This window comes from Canis lupus, chromosome 6, assembly GCF_011100685.1.
Source record: "Canis lupus familiaris isolate Mischka breed German Shepherd chromosome 6, alternate assembly UU_Cfam_GSD_1.0, whole genome shotgun sequence".
Taxonomy (NCBI): domain Eukaryota; kingdom Metazoa; phylum Chordata; class Mammalia; order Carnivora; family Canidae; genus Canis; species Canis lupus.
This window is the reverse complement of record NC_049227.1, coordinates 28,100,465-28,126,075: the sequence shown is the minus strand read 5'-3', so window position 1 is coordinate 28,126,075 and position 25,611 is coordinate 28,100,465. Positions and strand designations below refer to the sequence as shown.

General features: G+C 53.4%; 2 protein-coding genes across 5 annotated transcripts in view; one reads left to right on the top strand and one right to left on the bottom strand.

The window, feature by feature from the left end:
• Nucleotides 1-8,910, top strand: part of ABCC1 (ATP binding cassette subfamily C member 1) — a 134,117-nt gene extending 125,207 nt beyond the window's left edge. Inside the window, 7 exon segments of the mRNA NM_001002971.1 lie at nt 129-255; nt 1,046-1,147; nt 3,784-3,930; nt 6,101-6,259; nt 6,929-7,095; nt 8,076-8,270; nt 8,776-8,910. Coding sequence (NP_001002971.1) covers nt 129-255; nt 1,046-1,147; nt 3,784-3,930; nt 6,101-6,259; nt 6,929-7,095; nt 8,076-8,270; nt 8,776-8,884 — 1,006 coding nt within the window. The 3' untranslated portion in view covers nt 8,885-8,910.
• A 6,532-nt stretch (nt 8,911-15,442) lies between these two features.
• ABCC6 (ATP binding cassette subfamily C member 6) overlaps nt 15,443-25,611 on the bottom strand; it is a 48,867-nt gene continuing 38,698 nt past the window's right edge. For 3 of the 4 annotated variants that reach the window (XM_038540256.1, XM_038540258.1, XM_038540257.1), the window contains exons 24-31: nt 24,688-24,887; nt 22,619-22,745; nt 21,496-21,597; nt 20,733-20,879; nt 18,838-18,996; nt 18,592-18,758; nt 16,358-16,552; nt 15,443-16,032 (exon numbers count right to left, since the gene is read on the bottom strand). In XM_038540256.1, the coding sequence (XP_038396184.1) occupies nt 15,924-16,032; nt 16,358-16,552; nt 18,592-18,758; nt 18,838-18,996; nt 20,733-20,879; nt 21,496-21,597; nt 22,619-22,745; nt 24,688-24,887 (1,206 nt within the window). In that variant the 3' untranslated portion in view covers nt 15,443-15,923. The remainder of the gene's footprint in view (nt 16,033-16,357; nt 16,553-18,591; nt 18,759-18,837; nt 18,997-20,732; nt 20,880-21,495; nt 21,598-22,618; nt 22,746-24,687; nt 24,888-25,611) is intronic. The other variant, XM_038540259.1, reaches the window with a different exon arrangement.

The window sequence follows — 25,611 nt, the reverse complement described above, 5'->3', positions numbered from 1 at the left end:
TGGCTTGAACCAGAAACAGGATCTCTGGAAAGCTGACTCCAGGTGTGTGTGTGTGTGTGTGTGTGTGTGTGTGTGTGTGTGTGTGTGTTCATGTCTGTCTGTCCATCCATCCGCGTGTCTGTGGGCAGGTGGCTGGCCGTGCGGCTGGAGTGTGTAGGCAACTGCATCGTCCTGTTCGCTGCCCTGTTCTCCGTGATCTCCAGGCACAGTCTCAGCGCTGGCTTGGTGGGCCTGTCCGTGTCCTACTCCCTGCAGGTAAGAGGGGGTGCTCTGTCCGTGTCATTCTCCCTGCAGGTAAGGGGGGGTGCTCTCAGCTGCATTTTTTAAAAAGATTGTATTTATTTGAGAGAGAGCAAGAGAGCACAAGCAGGGCGAGCAGCAGAGGGAGCGGGAGAAGCAGGTCCCCTGCTGAGCAGGGAGCCCAACCTGGGCTCGATCCCAGGACCCCGAGATCATGACCTGAGCTGAAGGCAGATGCTTAACCAGCTGAGCCACCCAGGCGCCCTTCAGCTGGATTTTCTAATTCCCTTAATGGTGGAGTCAGTTGTCAGGTTCTTAGGCCTATTCTTTGAATCCGGCCAGGAGCTGAGGGAGGGGGAAGGGACCGAGCAGCTTGTGAGAAGCCCGGTGACCCACTGGCACTGGGGCAAAGGAGACCCTTGGATTTCCCCCATTAGTCCAGGAAAGCCTTTGACGGCCGACAGGATGCCTCTGGCTACAAGAAACATGCTTTTCTGTCTATGACTTTCCCTCTCATCACAGCTTTAGCTTGGTCCCCCAAATTTGGATATGTTGTGTTTTCTTATTACCACCTAGTTAAAGATATTTTCTGATATCTTCTCTGATGACTTGCGTGGCCCAGGGGTCATTTTGAAACGTGTTTGCTTAAGAAGTACAGTGGAGCCCATCCGGGTGGTGGCCGTGCGCGAGGTTGTTGTTTTCTGGACCTTATCTTACCTAAAACATTTCGTAACTCGTAATTACTTCCTAAGATAAAGCAACTCTTGCTCGCTCTAGAAGCTCCATGTGGCTCTTCTGCCCTCAGGTCACCACGTACTTGAACTGGCTGGTTCGCATGTCATCCGAGATGGAGACCAACATCGTGGCCGTGGAGAGGCTGAAGGAGTATTCAGAAACGGAGAAAGAGGTAAAGCCAGCCCCCGGCCTGACCTCTCCTGACCTCTTCACCGCGACTTAGCCCGGACAGTCCGCTGAGCCACAGCCTGCGTGCCTCCCAACAGGCAACCTCTATTCAACAAGAATTGTCTTCTGTTACTTGTCACATATGTGTATGAGGGTTTCTGTTATGGAAAATGAGACACTAGCTTCCCCTTTAAGTTTGAAAATTAATTTACCAGTGAGTTGATTCAAAGCACTGAAAGTCACTAACAAGAGAATCAGTATGTGGATGTTGGTGGGGAATTGGCCAAAGTTTGGGGAACCCTGCAGTTATTCAACGGAAGTCCCCATTTTATAGGTGGAACAAAGGGCGGCCTAGGGAGGGACAGTGGCTGATCCAAGGTCACACGTGGTCAGAACGGCTGGGAGTAGGACCCAAGTGTCCAGACTTCAGTGGCCCATTGTCCTTAGAACTGCCTTTTTCTGCTTGCACACCACCCCCGAGAGCAGTGGTAGTGACCATCGTGACGATCATGGTAATGCCTGGAGAGACAGCACCGGTAATGATAGGGACACATGTTGTGCCCTCGGAGGGGTGTCAGGCCCTGTACTACACATCTGACATGGAGTACTTCGTACTCTCCGTAGCCTCGTAATTCTCATTCTATCAGGATCCCATTTTACAGATGAGGAAACTGAGACACAGGGTTAAGTTACTTGCCCGAGATTACATGGCTGGCAAATGGCAGGTCTGTACGGTTACCACTGGCACGCTGCCTCCCCAGAAAGTGCCCCTTGGGGATGAGAGCAGGGCCCTGCTGCAGCTGTCTGGAGGCATCTGCAGAGGTGAGCGGTGCCCCGTCCTTAACACTCAGGCTCTAACTCACTCCAGGGAACCAGGTCCCGCGGCATTGGAGGGTGTTGATCAGAATGGTGCGAGCGCCCCCTGTGGAGATAAATATGTATTACACCAGGGGTCTTCCTAGGGCATTGATTTTATTTTTTTACAACAGCTTTTATTTTATTTTTATTTTTTTTAAGATTTTATTTATTTATTCATTAGAGAGAGAGAGAGAGAGGCAGAGACACAGGCAGAGGGAGAAGCAGGCCCCATGCAGGGAGCCCGACGTGGGACTCCATCCCAGGTCTCCAGGATCACGCCCTGGGTTGAAGGCGGCACTAAACCGCTGAGCCACCTGGGCTGCCCACAATAGCTTTTTTTTTTTTTTAAATAATAAATTTATTTTTTATTGGTGTTCAATTTGCCAACATACAGAATAACACCCAGTGCTCATCCCGTCAAGTGCCCCCCTCAGTGCCCGTCATCCATTCACCCCCACCCCCTGCCCTCCTCCCCTTCCACCACCCCTAGTTTGTTTCCCAGAGTTAGGAGTCTTCATGTTCTGTCTCCCTTTCTGATATTTCCTACCCATTTCTTCTCCCTTCCCTTCTATTCCCTTTCACTATTATTTATATTCCCCAAATGAATGAGAACATATAATGTTTGCACAATAGCTTTTAAGATCAATTTCTCACGCCATGCAGTTCATCATCTGAAGTATGAAATTAATTTTCTCTAAAGTGCCATGTTTTTATTTCTTTTGATTTTTTAGTTTTATGTTTTTAGAATAAGAATATGCTTGAAAAATACAAAAGAAAGTAAAGATCATCCAGGATCTTACCACCATAAAAATACATATTTGTGTGTGAATATAGTTATTAATTAACATAATGTTTATGTTAACATATATTTTCATAGTTTGAAAGTTCCACCCACTTCTCTTCCAGGGCCCCCTATGTTTGTAGAGCTTATCCCCTTCATTTATACACATAAATATATGAAAGGAAAGTATGCTTGTTGTAAAAAATAGTAATAATCTAACAAGTTTATGGAGAAGAAAGGATGAAAGTTCCCTTTCATTGTCGTATCCATTTCTCAGTTTCCCCCAAGCTAGCCCCAAGGCTGGCCCAGAGCACACCCAGTTGTAGCACTCAGGAGGTATTGAACTGAACTAAGAAGCTCTTCAGAACTAAGGGCTGTGTGACCCTGGGCAGGTTACTTACCCTCTCTGTGTCGGTTTCCTCATGTGTAAGGACCCCACTCATGGAATTGTAGTGAGGATTAAATGAGGTCATGTGACCGTGATCTTTAAAAGCATCAGCCTTTGCTTTTACAGTTGCCCTCCACTCCACACGTAGAAGGCAACACCATTCAGAGTAACACCTCTGCCCTCGTGTCTGTCCAGAGAAGACCACTCATTCATTGATTCGGTCCGTGAATATTCACGGAGTCCCTCCTGTGTGCTGTCGGCCCCGGAGGGTGCAGGGAGCTGCCACATGGTCTGAAGGAGAATGAAGCAAGGAGGGGATGGAGGGCCCAGAGCACAGGGGTGGTGTGAATGGCCCTGAGATGTGCAGCATGTGAGGGAGCATGCCCAGAGGGGAGTTTGGGGAAAAGTCTTCCATGCAGAGTGTGCAAAGGCCCAGGGGTGGGGTGTGCAGGTGCGTCTAAGGAACAGTGCAGCCATGGGGGTGAGCAGAGTGAGCCAGAGGGAAGGCGATGACGTCACAGGGGTTGTGCAGCCACAACCTGTAGCCTTGAGGCTCCAGAGACGGACTTAAAATCTTTTACCCTGTCTCTCCCCCACCTCCTCCTCATCACAGGCTCCCTGGCAAATCCAGGAGATGGCTCCGCCCAGCACCTGGCCTCAGGTGGGCCGAGTGGAATTCCGGGACTACGGCCTCCGCTACCGAGAAAACCTGGACTTGGTTCTCAAGCACATCAACATCACCATCAACGGAGGGGAAAAGGTGGGTGCGTCTTGTTCCCCCAACCGTTGACAGCGGGACATAGCTTGCAACCAGGTGCATCGTTTCTCCAGTTTATCACAGTCTGATTCCGTGGGGTGGCCTTATCTAGGAGGGGTTTGTGGAAGTAGAAGCTGCTAGAGTGTCCCAGGTGCCTTGCATATTGTTAGCAGGGAGCCAGATGAGGCCCAGAGGTATGTTTTGAAAAAAATCTGAATACAGGGATGCCTGGGTGGCTCAGCGGTTTTGCATCTGCCTTTGGCTCAGGGTGTGATCCTGGAGTCCTGGGATGGAGTCCCATGTCGGGCTTCCTGCATGGAGCCTGCTTCTCCCTCTGCCTGTGTCTCTGCCTCTCTCACTCTCTCTCTCTCTCTCTCTCTGTCTCTCATGAATAAATAAATAAATATTTAGAAAAAAAATATGAATACATTGCAAATATTGAAAAATCAAGTGTGTCTTATACAAAAATCCATTTCCTGCTTTTTCTTTTTTTTTTTTTTTGAGAACACGTGTACAGGCAGGTGGTAGGGGGAAGGGCAAAGGGAGAGAGAAATCTTAAGTGTGGAGCCTGATGTGGGGCTCAGTCACATGACCCTGAGATCATGACCTGAGCCGAAACCAAGAGTTGGATGCCTCACCGACTGAGCCACCCAGGTGCCCCAACTTCCTGCGTTTCTTGCAGAAAATCTAGCAACACTGGGCTTACACTCCCTGCCTGGTTTCTTTCTAGACGAGAGCCTCCCAGCTCACCTGGTCCCTCCCTGTCTCACTTACATGCCTACTGGGCTCCCGTAGGCATTTGAGTTCCTCACGCCTAGAATAGAAAGATGCCATCGTCACCGCGAGGGATAGCTCAGTGAACATGTGAGATTGTCAGAATTTTGGAACATACCCCTAGTCCCAAGCTGTTCCTGGAAGACATCCTTGACCTGAGACCTTTAGAGCCTCCTCAGGAATCAGAGGAAGGGTCTTCCCAGCTGTCTGCCAGAGGACAGTGTTTCTTTCATCTCTGAACATAGGCATTTTTTTTAAAAGATTTTTAAAAATTTATTTATGATAGAGAGACAGGCAGAGACACAGGCAGAGGGATAAGCAGGCTCCATGCCAGGAGCCCAATGCGGGACTTGATCCCGGGACTCCAGGATCACACCCTAGGCCAAAGGCAGGTGCTAAACTGCTGAGCCACCCAGGGATCCCCTGAACATAGGCATTTGCTAAACCCTTCTACCTCAAGGCTCAGAATGTTTCATTCTCATTAGATAATTTCTCCAAGTGAACAAGGGGAAAAACAGAGTGGGTGGTGATCTTTATGGCTCACTTTTCCATCGTGAGTCTCTGTTGTTTGACATTTCGGTTAGAGGCTGGAGGAAGCCTGCCTTTCAAGAGCCCGGATGAGAAGGGAAGGGTTGTAATTGCATGTCAGGAATGTCAGTTGTTGGCCACTGAACACGGAGCGCTGTTTCCTCAAGAGAGGATTAGTGGAGGGATGCCTGGGTGGCTCAGTGGTTGAGAGTCTGCCTTCAGCTCAGGACATGATCCCGGAATCCTGGGATCCAGTCCTGCATCGGGCTCGTTACATAGAGCTTCTCCCTCTGCCTGTGTCTCTGCCTCCCTCTCTGTGTCTCTCGTGAATAAATAAATAAAAATCTAAAAAAATTAGCAAGAGAGGATGAATGGAGACCAGGTCCTATCCATAAGTTCTTGTTGCTCGTGCAGCCAGGATGGAGGGAGGAGGTGTGCAGGGGGATCTACTTGAATCTTTGAGATACTTCCACAGCTCGGGATGGGAAGCTCACCGTCAAAGGGTTGAAAAACAGTATGAGGAAAACACCTGACTTATTACTATTACCTAGAAACAAAAATAGGGCTTTATGGAAAATCCCTTCTGCTCAGCCGAGCCCTGTCCCTTTAGGAGGTCTGTACTAACCTATCAAGAGGGCTGATTACCATTAGTTCTAAAAAGAGCTGGCACAGAGAAGGAAGTCCTTCCTGACCCTTGGCCAGCACGGCCCCTGAAGGAGTGTCCCTGGGAAGCTGTCGGTGGGGAAGGCTGTGGTGGGTGCTGGGTTGACCAGATGACTTAACTGCTTTAGGGCAGACACTGGGGACAGACGGGAGGTGACACCCAGATACCAGCATTCCCACCTCACCCTGGGCCCTTCCTGTCACACAGGTGGGCATCGTGGGGCGGACGGGAGCTGGGAAGTCGTCCCTGACCCTGGGCTTGTTTCGGATCAATGAGTCTGCCGAGGGGGAGATCATTATCGACGATATCAATATTGCCAAGATCGGCCTGCATGACCTGCGCGTCAAGATCACCATCATCCCGCAGGTGGGGTCTGGGTGCAACGGGGGCATGAGTGGGGCATACGGAGAGCCATGTATGCATGTTTTGGGGACAAATGTGAATGTATTCTTACTTTGTTTTTTTTTTTTCCTAGTTTGTTATTTTCATTGAAATAATACTGTCGCTTTGCCACTGAATCTCCTCTTAGTGTATAAATAACAGTGGAAATTAACTGGGTATCCTTCTTTTACTCCTCCTGGCTCCACTCAGGACAAAAGTAAGCCTCTCAAGAGCCAGGCAAGAAATACGAATCTTTGATTCCTGTAGGGGGCCATTCCCTAATGAGTTGCCTTGTTATGTTATTTTTCCTAAAATTTCTTCTAAGACTCTTCCTTTGAAGGCAGGGAACAAGGAGGAATCCCTAGTACTTTATGCCAAGGAATTACCCATGCTGCTTCCACCTTCCAGAAGCTTCTGTGTACTGGAGGCTCTGGGAAGTTTTGCCAAAAGAAATCTATTCTATTACAGTTACCCCAGGATTTTTCCGAACCTTTCCTCCCCCCTCATTACTCATATCTCCAGAAATAGTGATTCCAAGGAACCCTGGAACCCTGTCTTGAACAATTCTGGCTGGAACTTTGCACGGCCCCCCCTGTTCACCCCGTGCGCATCCAGGATGACGTGAGCCTCACCTGCTGTCTTCTCCCCGAACAGGACCCTGTTTTGTTCTCGGGTTCGCTCCGCATGAACCTGGACCCATTCAGCCAGTACTCAGACGAAGAAGTCTGGACGTCCCTGGAGCTGGCTCACCTGAAGGACTTCGTGTCAGGCCTTCCCGATAAGCTGAACCAAGAGTGTGCAGAGGGCGGGGAGAACCTGAGGTAGGCAGGGGTGTGAGGCCCTGGTCGGGCCTCCTGGGCTCCACCTCCGTCCAGGTGTTGAACAGTTCTGTCCTTTTGCGTGTGTCCGGCCTGGGTTTGAGTCCCAGCTCTGCCACGGATGAGCCGTTTTCTCTTAACCCCTTGGAGCCTTGATTTCAGCGTGGGTAAGATGAGTTTCAGTCCAGGCCCGTTGTACCGTGGGGTGTAGCCAGGATGGCCATTGTGGTTCCTTTCTCACACTGGGTTTAGTTGGTTCAGAGTGATTGTTAGTTCGACTGTTGAAAGGCTTCTGTATCGGTCGGTACATAGCACGTCTCTGAGCCCTCTGAGTCTCCACCCGCTGCCTCGGGGAACCTGAGTCCTGCTCCAGTGTCATTAATGCCTTACCCATCCCGGTGACAACCAGCCACCAAACCTCGGATGTGTTCAGCTGCTGCAGCATGTGGCGCTCTGCTGTTCTTGGCTCCCATGTGTGGATGGGGGTCCACTGTGGCAGTTAGGGTCGGCTTCACAGGCGCCACCTCCTCCAGCGGCCCAGCCCAGCCACGGTGTCATGGTGATAGCACAGGGGCACGTGTGAGCAAGCCCTGGCGTGCATTCCCTCTGCGAGCCTCCACTGGCCTTATGTTTGCCACCATCCCATTGACCAAAGCAAGACCCACGACCGAGTCCCGAGTCAACTGGGAAGGTACGGGAATGGGGCCATTTAGTGCTCGGCCACACCACCCATGTCGAATTGGTCAGTTAGTTTGGATATCCACTCCGAGCCCTGTTTGGAACACGATTCGAGCCCAATTCTAGCTCACTAGCAGGAATGTCCCGAGCAGTCAGTAACATGTGCCGGGGCGCAGGCGTAGGGAGGGTGGCAAGTATCAGGGCCCTCCTGGTCTCGGCGACACCACGTGTCCCCCGTCCCTTCTTGCAGTGCAGGCCTGGGCTTGGGGGCAGGGATGGTGTTGACCCTCTGTCTCCTGGTCCAGCGTCGGGCAGCGCCAGCTCGTGTGCCTGGCCCGGGCTCTGCTGAGGAAAACCAAGATCCTCGTGTTGGACGAGGCCACGGCGGCCGTAGACCTAGAAACCGATGACCTCATTCAGTCTACCATCCGGACGCAGTTTGACGACTGCACCGTCCTCACCATCGCGCACCGCCTCAACACCATCATGGACTACACAAGGTGAGGCTCCTGGCACTGGAGGCCTCCCGGCCAGGGGATGGCCCCATTCACTCAGCTTCGTCCTGTGTCTGGTGACAGCCCTCTTTCCCCTGGGCACTGCTGGCATCACTGCATCGTTTGTTCAGTCAACACATGTGTGGAGTGCCTCTCACTTCCCGGCCCTGTTGTAGGCGCTGGAGACTCAGGAGGGGGGTAGCAGATAAGGAGCCTACCTGTGGGACCTTCTGGGTCAGGTGGGGGCTGGATGTGGAGATAGACAATAAACACTGGGAAGGTACTAGAAAAAGAGAGCCAGTCCTGGGGGTGAGCATCACAGGACTTTGACTTTGAGCAGAAGGGCTCAAGGATGGCAGCCAGCTGGAAGGCTACTGCAGCAGTCCAGCAGTCCTAGCAGAAGATGTTGGGGGCCTGACCCAAAGCCAGAGATTCGTTTGGGTGGCTCTTGGGGGTACAAGGTGCCCACCCCCTTCCCTGTTGCTCATGTCTGTGTCTCCTCCTCTTGCAGGGTGATCGTCCTGGACAAGGGAGAGATCCGAGAGTGCGGCCAGCCCTCCGACCTCCTACAGCAGAGAGGTCTCTTCTACAGCATGGCCAAAGATGCTGGCCTGGTGTGAGCCCTGGAGCTGGTGCGTCCCGTCAGAATTGCAGGGCCGACCTGCCAGCATCCAAGAATGACACAGTGAGGCACTATCCTTGCAAACCTAAGCCTCCTGTATACTGAAACCAAAAATTAAAAAAAAACCAACCAACCCCCAAAACCAAAACATGCAAAGCAGCCACCGTCTGGCCCCCAAGCTGGAATTGGCCGTGAAGCAGAAGAGACCCAGGTACAGCCCACCCAAAGCGCTCCCCAGCCTTGCCTCCATTGCCGTTCTCACGCCCCTGGGAAGGCATGCTCGTGCTCCTGGTGCTCTGCAAGGAGGTTTTGGCAGACAGACTGCCAGAGAAATTGGTTTCATAAGATAGCTAGTGACCAAATCCAGCCAACTGCCTCAGATCTCTCCAGCCAAAGTCTACAGTTCTGTCTTTGAGGAGCTCCGTGGCCCCTGACGGCTGTCTCCGTACCTCTCGCGTCCTCGTCTGGCTCCACCGGAGTGCTTCATCTCCCGGGGGCTGCAGATGGGAGGTGAGGGGCCTGGGAAGACCCCTCTCACCTCGGGCAGTACCCCGAGGGCCAAGGACCCTCTCCTCTCCCACCATCTGGTCTTCCAGGCGTTCAGACGCTGGGAACCCACGGCCCAGCCCTGCGCCACCAGTACTTGCCTCCCAGGCCAGGGGCAGCCTCCACGTCCACCGACGCCTTGCAGACGGGACTCAGTGGGACCCCTGGGCCATCCGGACCCGGAGCTCTGGGCCCCAGAGATCATCTCAGGGCCGACTCCCCAGCCCGGCCGGCCGTTCAGATCCTCCTCCACTCGTCTTGCTTTCTTTCCTCCCTCTTCTACCCATCGCTGCAATGGCTTTACTGCTCTAGGCCCCGAGAGAAGGTCAGCCGCTGGTCAGGAAGCGGTCAAGGCCGCGAGCGCCCGGTACGTGCTGGAAAGAGCCCTGCTGAGCCGCCTCCACACGTTTAGATTTCTTCTCTCGCCCTTGGCATCTGGGTGGCTTGAAGGATGGCGGTGTGGAGAACTGACCTTGCGTTACCGAGTCTCTTCCACGACAAGGAAAGGACCCATTCACGAAGATCAGTGATCGCTTTTTCTTTCTTTTTTTTTTTTTTGTTGTTTTTATGGCTTTTTTGTTTTTAAGCGCTGCTCCAGGAGAACAACAATCTCAAGACTGTAGCTTCTTGGGAGGGAAGCATTGGTTGAGGAGCAGCATTCCCAGGGAGTAGCCGCGTCGGCCGGCAGGCGACAGACGGGTGGTCCCTGTGTTCCTGGAAGAAGATGGAGAAGCAGAGTCCTTCGATGCCCGTCCTGTAGGTTTCTCAGAGACCAGAGCGAGACCCAAGACACAGAGGAAGGTCACTGCTGCTCCAAGATGCAAAATTGCTGACTTCAAACCCAGAGAGGCAACTTTCTTCTTTTAGGTGGAAATACATATTTATTTTTTTGTAAGTTATACCATTCTTTCACATTAGATAAACCAAGTTTTTCTTGGGGATCTTTTTCTAATGACTTACACTGGAAACATGAACATTTGCAAATAATTTACAGTAAAAAAAAATATTTTGTTTCTTACTGAACGGTGGTTCTGTATTCTTTGGGACGTTAGCGGCGTTGCCATGTCCTTCAGAGGTCTGGATGGGGTGACCTCTTGCCTGCTTCCTGTTCTTTGTGGCAAACCCGTTGTCTCCAGTGGGAGCTCCCATCCAGGACTGGGACGTGAGAGCTGAAGCAGCAGGTGGGGTTTAGTGGGGTGTGGGCACACCACAGCAGACAGAGCCTGGGCTTGACCCTGCCTGCCCTTGTGGTTTGCTGGCCTTTGACCCTCGGTAAGTCGCTTGACGTCTGTGCCTCAGATGCCTGGTCTAGAAAATGGGGCTGCTCATATCTGCCCCATGGGATTGTTGGGGCAATGAGCAGTGATGTGTTTGTGGTACGTGACCTTGGTCATCTAGAACGCGAACCAGGCAAAGTCCCCTGTGGCCAAAATTACTCTAGAGAATCTCCCTATGTTAGGATAGGCCAGGCTGCGCTGAGGTCCCAAATTAGCCCTAAACTCTTAGGAGATGAACACAAGGGTTTATTTCTGACTCATGTATTTTTTGATGGGCGTCCCACGCCCCTCTAGGATCCCCTGCCTTTCCTGCAGCAACGGAGAGATGCAGCCTGTGCTGGTCTCACAGCCTCCCCTCCCAGGGGCTGGCTTCCAGAGATGAGCATCACGGGGGGAAGGGAAAGTGTGGAGGACGCACACCCAGGGCCGAGGTGCCCCAAACCAGAAGCGACACACGTCAGATCCACTCAGCCCGTTGGCCACAATCAGCCACGTGGCCCGGACCTCAAAGGAAGCTGGGAAATGCAGGGCTGCGTAGGGAAGAGCACTAGGTGCGTAGGGACCCTGTGGTCGCCTTACATGGTTTCTGAGCTGCCGCTAGCTGGGAAGTGAGGCTGGCCTGCTAGGTTTCTGATTTTGAACTGGGGAGTCTGGATAGAGAAGAATTGCCTGTGTTTGGGGAGCACGCCTTTCCTGCAGCACCCTGCCACCACGTGCCAAGTAAATGCACCGAAGGAGTGGCTGGGCACTGGCGGTCTCACAGCATTGCTGCCCCCTGTTAGGGACTAGGCTGTGGAAGCGCCCCGTGAAGACGAGCTGATCGGGTGGTTCCTGTCCGAATGCCAGTATTTGGATGTGCAAGTGGGGGCTCAGTTTTAGATGTGCGGTCTCCGGTCAGGTCCTACACGGGTTTCCAGGTGTATGACCTGGTGTGTGCCTGTGGGGCTGCCTGGGGGGCCTGGGTTAGAGCTCACTCTGCTTCTGGAAGGGGAGGCCACATGCAGCGTTAACCCCGAAGAGGGTGGAGCCCGAAGCACCGAGGTTGGGGCTGGAGCACCTGCTCCCCTGCTCATCCAGGTAAGTGCTTTAGTGCCATGGAAGGAGGGGCACCTCCTGTGTGCCAGACCCTAGGCTCAGTGCCAGCCTTGCTCACATGGGAAGGGGTCCCCAGGCCAGAGGGGAGTGGGGATTCACGTGACGCTCCCCATGTGGGTCCTGCAGCACATTCCAGCAGAGCACTGAGAATCTGACCACTTCTCTGCCATCTGGTTACCGCCATGCTGGCCCCTCCCTTGTGTCCCTAGGACAGCCACCCCACCTCAGCCACTGCCCAGCTTCCGCCCTGGCCGCTCCTACCTCCAGTACAGTCTGTGCTCCACCCGGGAGCCATAGTGAGCCTGCAAAAACACGACAGAGTGGGCGGCCACTCCATCACCCCCGTCACATGGTCCCCATCTCTGGTGACAGCCAGCTCCCCCACACAACCTGGCTTCCCGCGACCTCTCTGCCCTCAGCTCCCCTCTGGCCACCTTGCAGGCCTCTCTGGCCACAAGCCCCTCTGCTGTTCTTCGGGCGTGCTGGCCACTGTCTCCACTCTGGGTCTTCCCTCTTCCCCAGATGTCAGCATGGCTGGTGCCTTCCCTATTTCTCTTACAGTGGCAGCTCCATGAGAGCAAGGGCTTTGTTCCTTAACAAATCCCACCGGATGGGCACACAGTTTGCGTCCATTGACTGGATTCCCTGAGCCAGGACTGAGCCCTCTGTGCAGGGCCCTGGGCCAAGTGTGAAGTCATCGGGGCCTCTAGAACATGCCTTTCATCTGTGCTTGCTTCGTTGGTACAAGCCGGGATCATTGTGTCCACCTGGCCAGGTGGGTGTGAGGATGGGAGCAGATCCAGGTAAAGCACCCGGTGCCACGCCTGGCCCTCAGGACACCGTCATACATGGTGACGGCTTTCGTTCATTCATTTGTCCATCCATCCCCATATCCATCCACCTATCCACGTAATTGTCATTTATTGAACACTCGTGTGTGCTGTGCATCGTGCCAGGTGCTGGGAGACACGGTGAACATGTGAACAAATCCCTGGCTTCAAGAAGGAAGTGCGCCCCTTGCTTCCCTTGTGGTGGGACACCAGGGTGGAATCCAGCTGTCGGTGAGCTGATGTTCTAGAGCTTAAGTGTGCACAAGGCAGCATGGCACAATGGTTAGGACGTGGGCTCGGGATCAGGCCACCTGGGTCCAGATCCCTACTTAGGCTCTGTCTGCGTTTCCTCCTCTATAAACGGGGCCTCATCAAAGCATCCCGGCGAGGGGATAACCATGGAACATTCCTTCTCCCATCTTAAGGATTCAGGGACAGGCCATGGCGGGCATTGGGGCAGGGCTTGGTGAGCGTTCGCAGTGACGTGAGGGGACACAGGAGGGTAAAGGACCTACTGAGGCTGGCACTGACCACAGGTCCGGACGTGCCTTGTCCTGCAGCTGTGCCCCTGAGTCTGTGGCAGGGGGAGGGAGGGCCTGCGTGGCGGTGCCAGCCAATCTCCAGGGAGCTGGGGTCAGTGTGGGCCCAAGAGCACCCCCGACAGTGCTGGCTCCTGAGGCGCACACTCCGCTCGCTGGCAAACAACCTCCCTCCGTGAAAGAGGAGGCCAGTGGCCCTCGAATGACCCCAAGTGAGTTTGCCAAACAGCTGCTGCCACTTTGTCCTGCGGTCGCTCTGCCCGGAGGTCAGGTGGCTCTCCTCCAAGCAGAGAAGTGCCAAGGGTTGTGTCTGGTCCCTGCCGGTGCCTCAAAGTCGGGCAGGAACCCCCACACCCTGTCTTGGGCCGTGGGGTGAAATAGGCCCAGGAGCAGACCCCGCTCTGCCGCTGACAAGCCAGGCGACCTTGGCAGGTCACGTGAACTCTCTGAGCCTCATTTGGCACATTTCCAAAATAGAGTTGGTCGGCGCTAGCAACAGTGGGGCCAGCCCTTGGTGGACAGGCCTGGGTGCAGGGAAGGGATGCAGACCCCAGACGCCCCTGGGAAGGCATCCATGTGAGCTCCTGGCCACACCTAGGCACAGAGAAGGATATCCTGCCCTCGGATCTAGGTTTAGTTTACTCAGGGCTGAGAACTCTAGGTTGATGGACCCGAAGTCCGTGACCTGGCTGGGACAGGCTAGGTCCTGTGTCCCGCCAGGCAGGTGGGTGTTCACAGCCCCTTCCTGATATACCAACACAGCCGCTGTCCGTGTATCTGGATTATCGATGGGGTCAATTAGTTTCGGCCTCTCAACCGGGTGATTGATCCCCCAGGAGACATTTGGCAGCGTCCAGAGGCATTTTTGTCACAATTGGAGGTGACAGTGCTATCGGCGTCTAGTGAGTAGAGGCCAGAGATGCTGCCGAACACCCCCACATTCTGTGATACAGAATTATCAGCCCCACGTCAGCAGTGATTCAGCTTAAAAAAATAATCTGGTGTGTATATCCTCTGCCCCATGGAGGACCCCAAGGAGGTCCTCAAACAATAGTATTTCCAAGGGACCCCTGCGTAGCTCAGTGGTGGAGCATCTGCCTTTGGCCCAGGGCATGATCCTGGAGTCCCCGGGATCGAGTCCCACATCAAGCTCCCAGCATGGAGCCTGCTTCTCCCTCTGCCTGTGTCTCTGCCTCTCTCTCTCTCTCTCTCTCTCTCTCTCTCTGTGTCTCTCATGAATAAATACATTTAAAAAATCTTAAAAAAAAAAAAGTATTTCCAAGAATAGTGCAAGTCGATGGAGCACGTACCCTGTGCCCAGCTCAGCTCTGAACACTTCCATGTATTAATTGATCTCCACAGCGATGCCATGAGGTCACGGAAGAACCCGGAGCTGCCAGAAAGTTCTCATCCAAGGCGTTGACTCATTTCTCAGGCTGCCCGTCACAGCCTTGTCTGCGTGACCTCAGGCTTGGCTATTTTAGACTCCAGCCCCTCTTTCCTGGGGCCTGCAGCTAGTCTGAGGAGCTCTGTATTAGATTTCCGACTGCTGCGGGAATGGGCCTGAGCTACACACACGGCAGGCGGGGGGTTTCCCTTCCCAGAACAAGCCCAGAACCACCTCTGACCCTGACCTCTGACCTCTGGCTTCCAACAACAGCCTCCCGCAGATGCTCTCTGGCTGTTGCACCTGCTGCTGGGACGACCACCCCCCACCCACCCCACCCCACCCCAGGAGCTGGAATTTGACCTTTCACCAACATAAGAAACGTGTGCCCTGAGCAGATCATCTCAGTGGGGGCCCGGGTCCTGGCTCTGCATATCTTGTCTTTGGACCTGCACGCATGTGTCATGCCTGTGCTCATGCTGGGGGTCGGGGCTGTCCTTGCTGTGGGCCGTGGCTTGTGTGTCGGTTCAGACAAGACACTCCCTGGGGCTCATCTGCAAGGGCAGAGGAGCAGCAGGAGGTTAGAGTTTTCTGGAATCCTACAGGGAGCTTTAAAACGACTTACCAAAATGGAGAGCACATCAGCAGGTGCTTGCAGGGCAGGAGGAAGGTAGGCATGTTGCAAAATAGCAACCAGAGGGGTCCTGGTGGTGATGGAGGTGTTGGGCATCCCGACTGGTGGTGGTGAGAGCAGGAGCTTGCACGGAAGCACGTGTGTGTGCACACACGTGCACACGCATGTGCAAATACAAGTAAACAGGGAAAAAGCAGACAAGATCGGCCAGTTGTACCGATGTCGCTGTGCTGGTTATGATACGGTCCTACTGTTTTTCAAGATGTTATTATTGGGGGAACTAGTAAAACTACACAGGAACTTTCTAGATTATTTCTTATAATTACTTGTCAGTCTGGAACCATCTCAGAATATAGGGGGTAATTTGTAAGAGGTACATGCTCCGTCATCCCAGCTCCAGGGATGTGGACTTGAACGGTGTGCAGTGGAGCCCAGGCTGGGGCAGGTGTCTGAGTTCCTCAGGCGAGGCCGGTGGGCAGCCAGCGCGGAGATCCACCGTTGACTTCAGCTCCAGGGTGGACAGGGCTGGACGAGCCCGCACCAGGCCAACCTGGGCGTTGCCGTGTCCTCCTGGGTATGTGGCGATTAGCCACTTTCTCTGCCGGTTCCTCCCAGAGAACAGTGGGGTCTAGGCCCAACGCGGCGGCACCAGCGATGACCCCAGGTCCCTTGCACCCCCAGAGCACGGCAGCCTCTCTGGGTTGGTACGACGAGGCGAGGGCTGAGGGTTCACACTAGGCCTGACTCCTGTGCCAGCCTGTAAAACAGGCCCTTCTGGGCCAGCAGCTGGGCAGGGCTGCCGCTCTCTGCCACCTGCCCCTTGTCCATGACCAGCACCCTGCAGGGGAGAGGGAAACGAGTGGATCTTAGCAGCCCAATCGGCGCGAGCACTCTGCCACTGAAAGCCCAGCACGTCTGCTCCAGTCGAGTCTGGCCTTCCCTGCAGTTTCCGGACCCTGACAGCCTGGGATGTGGAAGCATCGCTGGGCACGAGTCCTTGGGCTTGCCCCTTCCCCTGTGGGCACCAGGTGTGCCACCCGTACAACGGGCCCTTGATAATCCATCCCAGCGCCCCTCCGGCTCTAAACCCTGCTGCATTCCTCTGCCACTGCAGGGCTGAGGGGTAGGGGGGTGGCTGAGCGCCAGCTGGGAGAAAGGCTTACCTGGCGCAGTCCAGCACAGAGCGCAGGCGGTGGGCGATGAGCAGCACCGTGCACTGAGCAAGCCAGCTCCCAAGGGCAGCCTGCATCTGGAGCTCTGTCCCCGGGTCCACGGCGGCTGTGGCCTCATCCAGGATAAGGATCTGGGTTTTCCGGAGCAGGGCCCGCGCCAGACACAGGAGCTGCTTCTGGCCCACGCTGGGAACGAGTGGGATGGTCAGGCTAGACATTTGTGTGTCTGCCCACAGATGGGTTCCCCCGACAGCTGCAGACGTTGGGTGGGGGGCAGGGGGTGTGCATGTATGCACCTCTATACACGTCGGTCCCCAGTCCACAGAGCTGGTAGGGACCCCCAGCCTGCCATTTTTGAGCAGGGTGACTCTAGGAAAACACATTCAAAGCCCCGTGCCTCAGTTTCCCCCGCAGTGAAATGGCTATTTCTATTTCTGTTCTGCAGTCTTCACTTTGTGCCGGACGTACCCTGAGTGCTCATGCACACACTGGCCCACTGTGACTAAGGAGGGGGTGAGGACAAGGTAAGTCCCATAAAAGTGCTCAGGTGGGGAAGTTGAGGCTCAAGGTCACACTGTCTGTGAGACCCTGACCCTGGAGACCCAGAGCCATCTGGGGCTATTTCCTGTCGCGCTCTGCTGGTTCTCCCAGCAGTATCTCTTGAGAACCAGGACCTACTGTGGCCGTGCTGGGGGACTCTGGGTAAGTCTCAATTTGCCAATTCTGCAAAATGGGATTCGTGAGAGTGCCTCTCTGGTGACTACCGGAAATAATTCTTGTTCCCTCTATCCAGGCACTGTTTCAACAACTTTACACATTAGAACTCAATCCTCATATGGGAAGGAGATACTAACTGTAATTCGCATTTTACAGAGAAGGGGGATGAGGCCCAGAAGGTTAACCCTAGGCCCAGGGTCCTGTTGCTGCTAATTGGCAGAGGCTGGATTTAAAACACGTCCAAACTCTTAGCCACCAAGCCACCCACTTCTCCAGTGTGTGGAATCTACCCACAGCCCCTTACCCTAACGCCTTTGGGGGCAGATGGTTTTCAGAATCCAGAACATCTCGGTTTTAAAAAAGGCACACACTTAACACCTAGCAGCATTCTTCACAATAGCCAAAAGGTGGAAGCAACCCACGTGCCCTTCAATGAATGAATGGATGGATAAGAAAAATGCGGTCTATCTATACAATGGAATATTATTCAGTCTTAAAAAGGAAGAAAGTTCTGACACCTGCTACACCATGGAGGAACCTTGAGAACCTATGCTAAGTGAAATAAGCCAGTCACGGAAGGCAAATCCTGTAATATTCCACTTTAAATGAGGTACCCAGTGTAGCCGAATTCATAGAAGCAGGAGGCAGGATGGCGGTTGGGGGGAAAAAAGAGAATTATTTTTTTAATGGGGATTGGGTTTCAGTCTTGCAAGATGACAAAGCTCTGGAGATGGGTTGCACAATGATGGTAATGTACTCAACGCTACAAACTACATTAAAAAACAATAAGGTTGCTAAATTTTATTAAAATTAATAAATTTATTATGTGTATAAATTAAATCAATTAATTAAATTAATTAATTAATATGTGTATTTTAAATTAATTAATTAAATTAATATGTGTATTTTTACCGCAGTTAAAATTTCTTTTAAAAGGCATATGCCAGGGCCCCCTGGGTGGCTCAGTGGTTTAAGCACCTGACTCTTGATTTCAGCTCAGGTCATGATCTCAGGGTCCTGAGGTCAAGCCTGAGTCAGGCTTCATGCTGGGCATGGAGTCTGCTTAAGATTCTCTCTCTCCCTCTCCCTCTGCCCCTCCTGCCTCTACTCACCCTCTCTCTCTCTCTTAAAAAAAAAAAAAAGTCATGCCATATGTTACTCGATACCCAGTGAGCATGGGGTTAGCACCCAATATCAAACACAATGCCTTTGGAGCAAAATAAGTGCTGAGTGGGATAAAGGAAGACTGGAAGTAGCCTTCTGTCAGTAAAGGTTGGGTCTTGTCACCCAAATAAATTTAGGGACTGAACTTAGGAAAAAGAAACTGGGTATTCAGAGACTGTGTTGGGGTTTGAATTGCGGATAAGGGACGGGATTCGTACTGGCAGTGTTCACGGAATGGGGCTGGTAGTCCTATGGTGGGGGGCATTCCAGGGTCTACTATCCTGGGGATGGCGCTGGGGAGCCCTGGCTTCTCCCAGGTCCTGGTCGTGGTGGGGCAAGCCTACCTCAGGTCGGAACCTTGGTCGGTGCACTCATACTGCAGCTGCCCGGGCAGGCTGGCCACCAAGGGTCTGAGCTGCACCATCTCCAAGGCTTCCCAGATGGCTTCATCCGTGTGCTCGTCCAGCATGTCGAGGTTCATCCGCAGAGAGCCGGGGAACAGCGTGGGGTCCTGGTCGGAAGGGGCAGCAGGTCAGAGCCGGGCCCAGCCGGGCCTCTCACCTCGGCCCACCCTATTCCCCAGACCTCACCTGGGGGATGATGGTGATTCTGGAGCGCAGCGTGTGCAGCCCCACGTGTGCGATGGGGACCCCGTCGATCCAAATCCCCCCCTCGGCCGCCTCCAGAAGCCGCAGGAGGCCCCCGGCCAGGGAGGACTTCCCGGCCCCCGTCCTGCCAACGATGCCCACCTATGGGGGGGGGGGGGCAAGGCTCATTCTGAGCAGGCCTGGCCAGAGGAAAGCAGGCCACAGGCTGGAGGGGCCCTGGGCATCTGGGCAAGGAGATGCCTGCATCCAAGATCCATCCATCTACCCATCATCCTTTGAGCACCCACTGTCCTGTCATCTGTCTACCTTCCCATATATTCATCCCTTCTTTCTGCACATCACTGTCTTCCTCCCACCTCTCCCACCTTGCTCCCCATTCCCCCAGCCTTGAAGCTATACCCTGCTCTTCCATTACTCCTTCCTTCTCTCCCCGTCTCAACCGAATTATGTCCCATCCTTCCATCCATCCTCCTATCCTTCCAGTCATTTCCTGTCCTTTCTTCCCCTCCATCCATCCATCTCCCTTCCCAGCCCATCCATATCTCATCCTTCCATCCATCTGCCCATTGCTGTATCCGCCCCCCGCCCACAACCCTCCTCAGTGTTTACTGTTGCATTCTCAATGTCCGACACTCAGCAGAGGTTCAACATGATTTGTTCAAGAAGTCAATGAAACGTGCCACCCATTGTGTGACAGGCATTTCCTAGCCTCCAGGAATATAGATATTAAGGGGCCCTGGCTCCACAGGGCTCCCTGGCTGGTCTTGGAAATAGTGCAACTGAGCAACCCTAATTGGAATATGGCGAGACAAATAAATCCCCTCTATAATCAGACTCTGGACCTGAAGCTGCCTGGCAGAGGCAGTAACGGGGTAATTAGAGAAGGCTTCGGGGTGGAGGGGATTCTTGAGTGGAATCTTGCAGGGTGAGGAGGAGTTTAGGAAGGGCGAAGAGTCCAGGTAAACCACACCAAGTGCCAGGGCGTAAAGTCCCCAAGGGCAGCACCATGTGCCCACCTGGCTCAGTGAGGCAGCTGTTGCACAGGGTTGGCTAAGAAGCCCGGGCAGGGAAATGCATGGAGAGTTGGGCGCGGCCTTGAATGCCAAGCTCAGGAGTCTGGCCTTTACTCTGAGGGAAGCTGGCAGCAGGTGGAAGGTCTCAAGCAGGGGAACGACACGGCCAAATCAAGATCATAGGAAAACAGACTGGAGGTGGTGAACGGGGAGGCTGGGGGCTCAGCGGGGGGCCTGGGGCAGTCCAGGAGGAGGCAGGGAGGATGTGCACCTGGGTGGGGAGTCAAACGGACTAAGCCTCTGTAAAATGGGGTAAAACTGGTACTTCTTCATAGGATTGTCGTCAGGGTAAGGCTGCAAAGGATAATAATAGAAGCACTAGCAAACATCTTGCAGCGCTTGCCACGTGCCAGGCACCGTGCCAGGCAGTGTGTGGGTATAAGTCGGGTGAACTTCACAACTGCTCTGTGGGGCTGACATTATGGTTCCCATCTTACAGATGGAAAAACTGAGATCAAGGCATGAAGCGACTTGCCCAAGGTTAGCCGTGGCAAAGCCGGGAACTGAGGCCACACAAACCGGAGAAGGTACGTGGAGCCCTGGGCGCTCGGCCCCGGCACGAGCAGGTGTTCGGCTACGGTCAGAGGTGAAAAGAAAGAAGGGGGTCGGGGAGCTGCCTCCTCATCTGGGAGCACCGGGGGGGGGTGGTGCGTTTCACCAAGATGACGGCAGGTGTGGGGAAGACTGCAGGTTCAGGCAGGGTGGGGTGGGTGTGCGGATGAGGGGGTGCAGGAGGCAGCGGGTGCTCAGGGCCTGGGCTCCGCCCGGGGCCGGGGCTCCGTGGGGAGGGGTGCGGCTGCCCACCTTCTCTCCAGCGTGGATCTTGAAGGACACGCCCCGGACTGCCAGCGGGAGCTCGGGGTGGTGTCTCAGTCCGAAGTCCCGGAACTCCACCTGTCCCCCGTGAGGCCAGGGGGACCGGGCTGCGCAGGCGGGCAGCCTCCAAGGCGCCTGGGGCAGGAGGGGACATGGGGTCAGAGGAGCCTCTCTCCCTTCTGGAAAATGGGCTTGTTTACGGCTGTGGCAGGGCTGGAGGGGGCATGGAACACAGCAGAGCTACAAACAACATCCAGGATTCTAGAAGTATTGACTACTCCGCATTCCTCTTCTTAGCCACTATCGAGGCTCACAGAATATCCCGTCTTCCTCTAGAAGGGGGAGACAGGCCCCTCTTGTCTCCGTGAAGAGGGCAAGGTTGCACAGGGGGTGTCATGAGCTGCCACTGGCTGTTCCTGTGACCTGGCACGGGCCCTCCACCAGTGCACGTGTGTGGAGTGTCTCCAGGGTGCCCCCCGGACACCAGCGCAGTCAGCCTTGCCTTGTCGCCCTTCTGTCACTGTCACCTCGCTGTGATGCGTCTGTAATGTCACTGTTGTGCTGCTGTTACCCATGGTCCCCAGTCACTCAGAAGAATGACCTGCTTTGCCCAAGTGAAGAAGCAAAGGAACCAGGATCTGTCCTGGCTTCTTAACCATTACCGCCACGCTGGCTGTGACACCAGCCCACGGGGACAGGGGCTCTAGCGCCCGCGTCCACACCTGCATCCCTGCGCGTCCCCACCCATCACCTCCTTGGGCGTCTGGACATAGTCCTTCATCCGCTCCACCGACACGACGCTGCTCGCCAGGTCTGTCCAGCTGCGAACAGCCCACTGCAGTGTCTGGGTCACCTGGTGGGAGAAGACACCTCGGGCTGGCTTCCGCAAGGTCCCCCTGCAGGCCCGCGGCAGCCCCGAGGCGGGGGGCGGGAGGCAGGACCTGGGCAGACAGGGGGATGGGATGTGGCTGCCGCTGCCAGGACCCCTCCTCTCTCCCTTCCGTAGAACTGGACTATGCGGAGCAGAAGCAGCTTGTCTGACCCGTCTTGATGCAGGTGGGGAGACAGGACCAGAGAGGGCACGTGGCCCTCCCACGGACACACCGCAGGACCCAGGCCCGCTGACTTCCATCCTGAGAGGTTTCTATGCCTTGATTTCTCATCATTTTGCCTCATTGTAAAATGAGGATAATAACAGTATCCCTGATGGGTTGTGCGCAGGGTTAAATGAGTTAATATTTGTCAAGCTGTTAGAACAATGCTTCATTCATAAAGAATGCTATATATATACACACATATATATATGTATATATATATGTTTTTCCTTCATAGATAGGATCTGATAGTATATTTTTAGTTATTAATATTATAAATAATATATTAATATTATAAAATATGGCATACATAAATATTAATATAAATATAATAGTATAATATAGTTATATAATATTAATTAGTTAATATCAACTATATATTAATATGTTAAGTTATAATATTAATAGTTAATAAAAATTATAATATTAATAGTTATAATTAATAGTTAAGGGTTAATTAACTATTAGTAGTTATAATTGATTAATTTAATATTAACTGAATATAATTAATTAATAGTCAATAAAACTTAGCAATGCCCTGGAAATGTACTCTATATGCCTTCTCTCAACTAGTCTTTACAATGTGTGAAGAGATTACTGACCCATTTTTCAGGTGAGCACACTGAGGCTCTGGGAGGGAAGACTCTAGCCCAAGGTCCAGGAAGGTCACCCCAGCTAAGCTTCTGTAGAGCTATGTTTTCCTCACTGGTCAGTTGTCTGGCCCTGGGTCCTTGAAGGCCCCACTGGCAGGGGTGTGTCAGTCCCGGGTGTTGGGAGTACCTGCAGGGCAGCAGAGACCGAGAAGCCCACGAGGCCGGCGCTAAGGTGGGCCTTGCTCAGCACAGCACACATGGCGGCCGCCAGCACCAGCATGTTCCCCAGCAGCTCCAGGTTGGCAGCCAGCCACCTGCGAGGGGAGGCAGGTGAGAGCAGGGTCAGCGGGGGCCCTCCCTGCACAAGGACTGGCCATCTTGCCACCACGAGTCCCCCAGGGGCCTCAGCAATGGTCCCCTCCACACCCCAGGCCCCACTCAAGCTCAGTGGGTGGGGGAAGTTGATGCTTTCCTGTCTCACCTGTGCCCAGTTCAGAGCCTGGCACACAGTAGGTGTTCAAGTAAAGTTTTGCCCTGGTTCCACTTTTCTGTCGCTGGGATATGCCTGGCCATATCCCTTGTGTTCCCCCTGCCTGAACCCAGCTTCCATCTCATCTTTATGTGCAAGTCAGCTCAAATGCCGCCTCTTGCAAAAGCCATCCTGGACTGCTCCTCCCTTTCTCTCAAACAGGTCACTGATGATTTCATAACAGTTACCACTCTTTATAACAAAACTATTTAATCAGTCCTTGACTGTGAACTCTGAGAGGGCAGTGGCTTTGTCTTGTTCACAACTCTGTCCTCAGGACCTAGCATAGGACCCAGCACATAGTAGGTGCTCACTGAATAATACATTAAGTGGATGAATAAATATGCACCCCCTTCTCCTGGATTCCTACTCTACCATACATTCATTCAACACACATGTATTGAGCATCTACTGTGTGCCGTGCACGCTGGAGATGCTGGGGACACAGAATGACCCGGTATTAAAATCCCTGACTTCAGAGAGCTCTGGGCTTTCCTACAATATACTATCTAGTTCCCCAAAGAATCCCACAAAGTGGAATATTGCTGTCCTGTTTGACAGGTGAGGACACTAAGGCTCAGAAGTAGGTAGTTGCCTAAGTCCACACACATAGGTCTTTGAAGCCACGGTGCTCTGACCAGGAAACACAAACCTTCCCCAGCAGGTCATGGGTTTTCAGCAAAGTGGCCAACAAATGAATAAAGAAGCCGCTTCCTAGACGGCTGACCTTGAGACAGTCCCTTTGTTTCCTCAAATCCCAGTGGAACCATCTGTGGAATGAGATGACACCTGGCTCCTTACACTTGAGAGGATTAAATGAGATATGCCACATGTGGCACAGAAATCCCTGGGCCCTCCACATAGTAGGTGCATTCTAGATGTCCGTGAGGTCTTTCCTCCCTCGGTTTACCCCAGGAAGAGGTGGAATAGGTCATCCAGAAGGCATACGGGATTGAGACACTGCCCACAGCCCCAGGGCCTGAGAGCCACAGCTGGCCAGGGACCCAGGGCATAAAGGAGAAAGGAATTCACATTTATTGAGTTCTTACTGTGTGCTTGCCCTCTCCACACTGTGGCACCAGGGTGCCTGGATGTGAAGCCTGACTCCACCACGTGTTTGCTGTGCGGCCCTGGGCAAGTCCCTTAATCTCTATGCCTGAGGTCTACCCTCTCCAGAACAGCCTCTGCCTCGTGGGTTATTCATAGGACTAAGTGAATACATCCATGTAGAGCGCTCAGAACCGGGCTGGACATGCGGTAAGCATGTTACAAGCACCAGCTGAGTGCACATATTGGATCCTGAGGCCACCCCGTGAATGCCGTCCCCCTTTGACAAAGGAGGCTCAGAGAGGTACATAACCTGCCTGGGATGGCCCAGCTAGGAAGTTGCAGAGCTGGGATTTGAGCCCATGTCTGTCTGTGCTCAGACACTTTGTTACTGAAAGGAGGCTGGGGATGCTTATGTAGCTGCTCTATCACCAAGGCAACAGCGGCTTCTTCCCTTCGGCTGCCCCCTGTACCTGCTGCCCCTCTGCGGCTGTGGACTCCTCAGGCCATGCTCCCAAATGCACCCACATGGTACGTAGCCTTGGTTTTATCCCTGACTATGTGACCTTGGGCAGGCCACATGATCTCTCTGGCTGCACAGTAGGACACTGGGTCTCACTCTCTGGGGACACAGATGTGTTTGTAGTACAGGGCCTTCTCTGCCCCAAGGCTCTTCGTACCTGTCAGCCACCAGCCGTGGGAAATTGACTCTCTGGCTTTCATCCACGTGTGTGTCATTCTGAGCCACAAAACGGCACTGGGCCTGGAAGGCTCTGACCACTACGCTGCCCTGGAACGTCTCGGCCACGTGGGAGCACACGAACGAGTGCCTGGCTGACTCCAGGCGTCGGAGCTGGCATATGCTGGCCACATATAGGCTCTGAAGCGAGAACAGGTGAGGACGGGAGAAGTCACAGATTGAGACAGGTAGTTTGAGGAGCACAGGGGAGCCTCAAGTACAGAGTTTCAGCTTGCTGTATGACCTTGGGCTAGTCGCTTTCCCTCTCTGGGCTCCCATCTCCTTACAGAATCAGAGTTACGTGGTTCTTTTTAAGATCACCTAGGAAGCTCAAAAACCATCCAGTGCCCCATTCCAGAACTATTAAATCTGGTGGGGTTCCCTTGGCCTTGGTATTAAAAAAAAAACTTCTGGGTGATTCTAATGTACAGCCAGGATTGAGAAATCACTCCATCCATGCAACTAGGCTGTCTCATTCCCAGGTCTTAGGCCAACTGCTTCACTCAGGGCCAGTCAGTAGGGGAACAAGACCATAAAGGACAAAGAAGACAGTTGGCCAAGCAGAATTCATTCACATAAGTCAAGCTTCCATGGCAGGCTCTGGGAACATAACAATCCACAAATAATATGAGGTGTTATTTGGTTTGGGGTTGCAGTGTGTGCGCAGCCAGAGAGGGTGTGCATTTGCTGAACACCCAGGCTGTGTGCTAGGCTCTTTACAAACAGTATTTATTAACATGAGCTGGGCGTTAGTGGGCTTCACGGTTTACAGATGAGAACACCTGAGGCCCAGAGAGATAAAGTGGCTGGTTCAGGTCTCTATGGCAAGTAAGTGGCAGGGCCTGGATTCAAACCCACCTTTGCC